This window comes from Cyprinodon variegatus, unplaced genomic scaffold (assembly GCF_000732505.1).
Source record: "Cyprinodon variegatus isolate N-32 unplaced genomic scaffold, C_variegatus-1.0 Scaffold716, whole genome shotgun sequence".
Classification (NCBI taxonomy): domain Eukaryota; kingdom Metazoa; phylum Chordata; class Actinopteri; order Cyprinodontiformes; family Cyprinodontidae; genus Cyprinodon; species Cyprinodon variegatus.
In genome coordinates, this window is record NW_015151169.1 from 364,155 (window position 1) to 372,748 (window position 8,594).

Genomic DNA, 8,594 nt, shown 5'->3' on the forward strand with positions numbered 1-8,594 from the left:
AAAATGTAATTGAGTTTAAGAAGAAAATAAATAAGTAGCTTGTTTCAGTTCAATTCCATTCATTCATATTAAATAAAAAAACAACAACAATGTTATGTTTTTTGACATGTTTGCTGAAAACAACTACATTTGTTCTAAATGTCTCTGAAGGTGAATAAAAAAACAAGAAAGAAAGCCAATCAAAAAACGTGATAATGGATTTCTCATTTTGTTAGGTTATCTAATAAGAAGAAAAAAAACACAGAGCTCACAGGTACAGAATGCTGCATTTTCTTCCAATCAAAACCATTAATTACTAGAGCTTGTGTGTGAGGGCCCTCTGGTGATGGAGAAAAACTACTACAGATTCCAAAAGGCATGTTGATAATTATTGTTCCAAACAAACACAATGTGTAGTTTTCCCACTTATTTAACTTTTTTTTTTTTTTAGCTTGAATCTGAGAAATGTAACACCAAGAAGTTTAACCTACTATTCATATTGATGCAGAATCGTTTTATACTCGTGCTTATAATTTTAGCATTGTAAAGAGAAGTACATATTTCTATATGCTCTACACATCAACAATGATAAAACTGTAATTTCAGTATGATATATCTTGTTTTTTTGAAAAAATCAATAAATTACCTGCTCAACGCTACACATATTTAAAGAAGATGTAAAAGTTATATATAAATATATGTTGGTTAATTTATATTTAATCCCCAACACATCTTCTATATGCTAACAATTATTGTACAATGAGACACAAATAAAACAACCACATCCTCAGGAAAATTAGATTTTTCAGCAGAGTTTAAATTTTTATTTTACCTTAAACTTATTTTTTGTTCTTGATTGGGGTTTTAAGATTATTGTGAGAGGGGAAAAAAAAGGTTTGACACCATTTGCATTTAAACACATACATTTTACACAGCGTCACGGTGAAAGCAGTTATTTTGTACTATTAGGGTCTGTTTGGAACAGAGGCCAGACTTCTTCAGAATGGAGGTTTAATCAACATTTTACGGTTTTATTCAACTGTCTGCAACTTGTTTTGATTAACTGTATATAAAGATCTTCACAGTTTTCTGCAGCCTTTAAGTTAGATAGAAAAAAAAAAATTTCTAAATCAGAACAGACAGAAACATTGGACAGACTGTCGTTTCTCCCTTGCAAGGATTAATAAATGATGTTTGAATGAAGAAAACTAATCTCAAGTTTTTGTTTAATAAAGCTTAGACCTTTATTTTTAACAACAGTAAAGTAAAACATTTGAAGAAAAACAGCTTATTAAAAAGGTCATAAAACAAAAATAACATTGTAGGTTTTTATTTCAAATCTTTAAAACAGATGTATATCTGATTTGCTAATATTTTTTACTCACTATAGGAGCACTCAGAGAGTAGCAGCAAGCTTTTCCCCAAGTTGTGACTTATACCTATAACTAAATTTGCACATGATTTGGATCATTATCCAATTTAATTGAATTATTCCTTTGCACGAGGCGGACCTCTGCCAAAAGAATATCCTTAAAACAAGTTCAGAAGTTTTAAATTGATCCTGTAACAAACCAACAACACCCCCTTCTCAAATGTTTTTTTTTTCTTCTGTAAAACATGACCGGAGGATTCAAGTCTGATGCTGAAGCTCTCTGTAGTCACTGCTGCTGGTTTAGGGGGAAGCTAAATAATTCACAATGTTAAAGAATCTTTTAAAAAATCTCTGTATCCAGAAAATCTCTAAAATGTAATGGATTGTTCCTTGGCATGAGGTTCACCTCTGAAATAGATTTAATTAAAATCCATCACTTACTTTTTCCGTTATTTTGGAAAAAGACAAACCAACTGCAATGAAAATGAAAACCTCCCTGGTGGAGGTAACCATCATCACAGTAAAGTTTGCTTGAAGAATGACACTCATTTTGGCAATGACATTTTCTGTATATTTCATTTACAGCAAGAAAATAAATGAAAAATAAGATTGTATGGAAAAGCGAAGGAAAAAATTATTACTGTTTGAAAAACAAAATCCTGTATTTGCCCAAAAACAAAGCTAATAAAAAATTTAAGAAAGAAATCTCAATTTTATAAATTCTAAAATGAACAAAAATTCAAACTGTAGATTTGAAGACAAAAAATGTTTTTCTTTTTCTTCTGATATCTATCTATTCTTGTAACAATACAAACTCTAGTTCTATTAAACCATATGAAACATTTTGTTTTTTAAAAATATATAAAATGAATTATGGTAAAAACGGGTTAACAAAACTCCTTTTTATAGTAAAAAAAATCTTTTCTTAAAAAAGTTTAAATCTGACATAAAGGTTCGAGATATTTAAAAACATACGTTTTTGTATATTCTTCTGTACTTTTCTAATAGCGGATTTCATTTTGTAGTTTTCTGTCTACATTTAGATATGAAGTTCTGAGATCTAAAATGTCACTTTTTCGAAATTACAGAAACCTCTGTCATTTTATATTGAAAGCATCTTTTAATCCTTTTAGAGCTTGTTCCTGAGAGATTCCCTTCCAGGCATCCGGGACAGCTGCTGGTTCGACTCCATATTGTTCTGCAAATTGAGCATTATATCTCACCAGGACGTACTTCCAGTAGTCTGATGCTTCAATGGTGGAGTCTGGTGGAATGTGCCAGTTTGGATAATATGTGGTATATTCCTTGTAAGGATGAAACTTCCATTGAGTGTCTCCATTTCTAAATGTACTGTTGCTTTGGACAGCAGTTGTACACGGCGAGTTTTTTAACTTCTTATGGTAGACATTATGATATCCACTTAGACCTCTTGGGCGATGTATAGCTGCACTGTGCAGCTTGTGGTCTTTGCCTCCAGCTTCACATGGTGTTTCACAAAATGGACACTGATGCCCACATCCAAAAACACGCTTAAAGAGCTCATCCTGTGGTTTAACTGTAAGCTTTCTTAATGTTTCAGTAAAACCTTCAGCTTTTTGATATTCCTCCTGCATCTGGGTTGTCAGGTTCTCCAATGCCATGTTGAGACTGTTGATAAATGGATGGCTTGTACTTTGGATTTTAAAAAAGATAAATTTTTCTGCTTCAACTGGGATTGAGATGTCTTTAACCAAAAAGTTTCTCAGGTTTTTGATTAGCTCTTTTGTGCTTTCCTTGTCATCTGGCAGAGGAACACCACCTGGTGTTTTTGATACTGTCTCTATTCCTTCTGCAATTTTATCAAATATGATTTTCAGTTTCCTGGACTTAAGTTTTGAAAGTGTTTTATTTTGCTCAATCTGTTGCTTGATGTGCTGATATATCCATTGCTTGACAAATGTTTCATACATTTTGATGTACTTTCTGAAACTGTCAAAGTCATCCTTTAGCAGCAGCTCTTTTTGAATATTGTATTGGAAAAATGAGCGAGAGCTGTACTCTGCTGAATGATGGCTCATTAAGATCTCATCCACAATGGCTATTCCCAGGGATCTGTTAATGAAGTCTTCCACTGCTGGTTTGATACAAAGCTGCATGTAGTCATTAGCTTTGCGTTGGCAGTCATCTCTGTTCTTATATAAATCAACAAAGTCTTGCAAATATCCAGGCTTGTACTTCTCTAACTGGATTTGAGGACTGAGGTTTGACAGAAACTTTTGGTGCATTTTCAGGAATTCCCTTGAAGCAATGCCACAGATGTGAAGCTTTAAGTCAAGCTCATACTTTGGATTTAACCTATAATCCTTCTTGTTTTGTTGAAGGAGCTTGTCAATGTTTTCTAGTAGATCTTTTGTAAAAGAGTCATTATAGTCCTCATTTGTATCTACTGTATCTCTTAAAAAATGTGTACAGGATTCAAGGACAGAATCTGTAAAGGTTTGCAGGGATTTGTTAAGATTTATTGCTACCATAAATTTAGAAAAATAACTGTCAGCATATTCTTTTTTAATTTTGAATTGTTCTCTCCCTTGTTTATTCAAGTCCACACTCTGCAATTCCTGACTAAAATTTCGATTAGAAAAATGTTTCCTCAGTTGTGTGAGGACACATCCAGCTATGTCTCTTTCTTCTAACCCAGACACATTTGCTGTAGTTTCTGACCACATCTTCTCAAACTCCTCTGTCAGCTGAACATCAGACAGGTTTGACATTTTGCAATCATTTAGAAGCCTCATCACATTGTCTTCAATCAAGTCTCTGTGTTTTGTCTGTATTTCTTCAGCTTTCTTTCTACCTTTTTTTAGTTCAAGGACAGAGTCCAGTTTAGTTGTTACTGCCTGTTCTATTTCGTTGGCAAGGCCTTTGATACTGTTCAGAAATTGCACTTTGTATTTCTCTATCAGATTCACACGTTTGTCCGTTCTCTTATAGTACTCATAGAGTTGGTCTGTCATCTTCATTTGCTCTGTTTGTATTTTATTAGACAGTTCTTTCTTTTTTTCTGATACTTGTTTACTCCAACTTTGCACTTGGGAATCACTGTCAGTGTTTAATATTTCCATTTCTATTTTGTTCTGGCAAGAGTTAATCTCTTTTCTGAATTCCCAATCCCAGTCATTAAAGGCTTTACACAGGTTGTCATAAGCCTGAGCCACAAGTGTGTTTCTGAAACTAAAGATAAAGTTCTCATATTTAACTGTCCTCCACAGACTTCTAATCCATTCTAGAAAATCTGGGATTTGAGTGGGTTCACTGCTGTTGTTGTTCTTTATGGTCTCCAAAAGATTTTTCTTGAAATCAGCAACAGCTTCACTGTAACCAGTGTTGACTGGAGCCATTGGTGGAGTGCCGTGCCAGAGTCCTGGAATGTTCCAGTTGTTTTTTTCCATGTCATAATCCAGCACATCTGTGAACAGTTTATTAGTTGGTTGTTTTTCCATTTCAGATGCAATCTGGGTCATTTCATTCAGCTGCTCTAGGAGGTGTTTTCTTTCAGTCATGCATTTAGAATGAGCTGAAACTCCAGCAACATTTTGGTGAACAAAATGACACACAGACTTTTTTCCAATGTGAGTCATTCTCAAGAATGCATGGACTGCAATTTGTAAAATATCTTTCATTTCAGTTACATTTTCCATTGCTATATTGATAATGACAATGTCACTTAAACCGATGACAAAGGTTGCCAGCTGGTTGTCATGTTCGTAACTGTCTTCAAGTTGAGCCATTTGAGGAGACTTTAGACCTTCTGTATCAATGAGGACTATGAAATCATAATTCAACTCACTTCTAAAATCTTTTTTAACCTTGAGAAAGATCATGTAGACTCCTCTTGTACATCTGCCACTGCTGACCGGAAACTGAACACCAAACATGGTGTTCAGGAGTGTTGACTTTCCAGAACTTTGAACACCCAAAACTGTTAATACCAACAATCTGCTGCTTTTTCCAACTTTGTTATGGACCTCGTTTAATACAGCTGACACCCACTTTTCTGGGATGTTGGAAGCATCACCATCTAGAAGCTCTAGAGGATATCCCTCCATCACCATTTCAGCAGCTATACGAGGGAGATGGGATGTGTTTTTCGGCATAAATTCAAAAATGAGTCCGATCTCTCTCATGTAATGCTCGATTCCCAAAGAGCTCTCCATCAGAGCTTGATCCAACTTTTTAATGAGTTTTACATCTTTTGTCTTGCATTTCTCTTTGAATTGATTTCTTAGATCAGAGAGTTTTTCTCGTGAGTGTGTGTCAAGCTTCAGTTTCAACCACGTCAAAAAAAAATCTCGTTTTTCATTTTTACTTGTGGAGATATTGTCAATGAAACACTGGATTCCTTTTGATAATGTGCATTTTGCTTGTTCTGTTTTGATTTTTTTTTCTTCCTCTTGTAGCCTAGAAATATAATCTTCTTCACCTTTACCCGGTCTACACAGCTCCTTCTCTAACTTTGATATTTTTTTCCAGTTTTCCCCTTGCAAAGGTATTTGCGTCTTCTTGTACTCAGGGATACTTTGTTGCGCGATTTCTTTTATGATCTCTTCAGCCGCCATTCTTTGCTTTTCATTTCTGCATTCATCCACCATCAGACCAAGCTCAACAGCTTTTTCTTGCATAGTTTTTGTATCAGCTGTGACTGATATATTCTCCAAAGAGGTCTTGGCAATTGCACTAAGTTTCTTCGCAAACTCTACTCCATTCAGCCCTTTCTTTTTGATAATCACTCTTTTGGGGGGAAGGCCTAGTCTTTCAATAGTTTTTTTGACAGACAGTATGTCCTGTGTGTCTTTGTCCTCCATATGATTAAAAACCAAGAACAATTTTCCACCCAAATCTCTGAGAGAATTTAAAATGTCCTGCTCTTTTTCCTCTACCTTGTCCAGAAACACAAAGATAGATGTTGAAACTTGTACAAGAAAATGGAACTGTGCAAGTGACTGACTTATGTCTCCTCTCAGATTGGCAAAGGCAACTGGCTCTGGAAAAACGTCAATATTTTCTTTCCCGCTAGGAAGATACCAGGTAATCTCCACCAGTCCATTTGATATTTCTCTTTTTATTGCTCCTCCCTCCATATCTCTGTGGATAAAGATATTGTGATTTTGCTGACCACGACTAAGGACGTGATTTAACATCTGGGACTTTGATAAACTGCAGTTTTTTAGCCTGATAAAAGAAAAAAGGGGAATATTTGCTTGTAGAAGGATTTTCTCAACAAAACCTTTTGATTCAGACAAACTATGAGGACACCACTCTTTAACAATGCTACTCAGAGCCCAAATCATCAGGCAGCACTGACTGTTATTGCTTTGAGGCAACAACAGTGGGACAGAAAACTGACACATCGACATTCTGAGAGCCAATTCTTGCTGTAAGAAACTGTCGGCACAAAGAAAAAGTGCTACTATAAGGTCAAGAACATTAACCTTATTGTCATTCTCATCTGATGTGAGTCGGTCCAGTTCCAAAAAAGTATTTTCTTCATTTTGTTCCTCTGTGGCTTGTAATTGAAAACAGCTTCGGCATTCAGCATTGATCTTAAAAAGGTTTTTAAGAAAATACCATGGAATGTCCTTCAGTGATGACACCGTGCTTTCAGATATACTGTCCTTGTTGATCTCCAGCAACAATTGAAGGGTGAGCTTGCCGGGATAATAGTTATCCAGTCCAAGTTTGGAGATGATGCCAGACAAGGCTGTGGAAGGATCAGACAAAAATAAACAAAATTAGACAAAATTGTTTAACAAAAATTCAACTCTGTAATAAACACTTTTGTATAACATTTTGAGGGATTGAAACTCTTGTGTTATGTAGCAGAAGGGTTTTCACCAAGTGTAACAGTGGTTGCAAAAGCGAAGATTCATATCTGGTCTTATTTTCTTTTCCTTATTTGGTGCGTGTTTTATAAAGGAGGACTTTGTGAGGTTTAAATATATCTACTGTATTTCTGTATATTTATTTGCTAATAATGATAATATAATAAACTGATTGCAGTGACTTGGCAAGTCCCATGACTCAAGTCAAGTGAATTTGCAGATCAGGAAAGGCAAGTCAAAGTCAAGTCAATTCTTTTGTTAATTATAATCAAGCAAGTCATAAGTCACAATCATGAAGAACAAGGCTAGAGTGTGATGGTTTTATCTGCGTGTCAATGCTCGGCTGCTCCAGAGAGAACAATCAGAAAAGAAAGAAAAACGTGCAGCGTGGGGCAAATAAAGTTGACAAAAGCGAAGACGGAGTCCTTTTTGCTTCGGGATTGCAACATAAAATTGGTGTTTTCACCTAGTTGATTGTTTTTTTCACCACGGAACAAATAGAGACGAGAACGTGAGTGACGCAGCCAAAAAGACGCCTATTACCCACTCTGATAGCCTTGAATGCTAATACTTCAAGCGAGATACCTTAAGTTCCGGAAGGACTAAAAGTGGTCACGATGCCCGGTGATACTAAAACTATTTCCCCTGCTTGGTAAATTGCTTTTTAGGAGATAGAGGAAAAGTTACTGACGCTGTCCGGACCAGACTTAAATTATGTCTGTGCTACCCTTGGTGTTATCATAACAGAGACTAAAAAAGACTTACCCCATAAATTGAGAAGGTTGGTCTTTCAGTTTATTGAAAGTGAAGTTGTAAAATCACTAGAGGATGAATGTTTGTCCACACTTCTTACATTTATTGACAAAATGGATGAAATAAAGGAAAGAAACAAAAACACTGATAAATCCCAGCCAAAGCAAAATGAATAAAAGCACCGTCTCCTGACAACAAGTGGTAGTGCACCCAAAGATGGGGACGGTGGATGTGACTGTAGAGTTTGGTCCAATGATTCATTTTTGGGGGTCAATGTCTTTATGGCTGCGGGTGTGATGATCAATTTCATATGACAATTGAGCTCCTGCAGGGATGTTTTAGAGAGGAGAGAAAATAGTAGCAGATTGGGTACTAGGGGTGTAAATAATAATCGTTTTGTATCGATGCATCGATCCAAAAGCCGACGATCCGATGCATCGACACGTCCGCAAGATAATCGATTAATGTTTTTTTTTCCCTCCGGTCTATTTTTATCCATTTGCTCCTGGGCGTAATTCTTCCTCCCGTGCTGCAATGCCGCTAAACCTATTTTGCCCTCCTACCGCGCTTCCTGGTTATACTCTTACAGCAGTTTGTTGCAGCATTTTTTGCAGACATTTTTAAATTATGCT

General features: G+C 35.8%; 1 protein-coding gene across 1 annotated transcript in view; it reads right to left on the reverse strand.

Annotated features, from left to right (window-relative positions):
• Positions 1–2,448: 2,448 nt before the first annotated feature.
• LOC107097714 (up-regulator of cell proliferation-like) overlaps positions 2,449–8,594 on the reverse strand; it is a 26,529-nt gene continuing 20,383 nt past the window's right edge. Inside the window, exon 2 of the mRNA XM_015394972.1 lies at positions 2,449–7,088. Coding sequence (XP_015250458.1) covers positions 2,449–7,088 — 4,640 coding nt within the window. The remainder of the gene's footprint in view (positions 7,089–8,594) is intronic.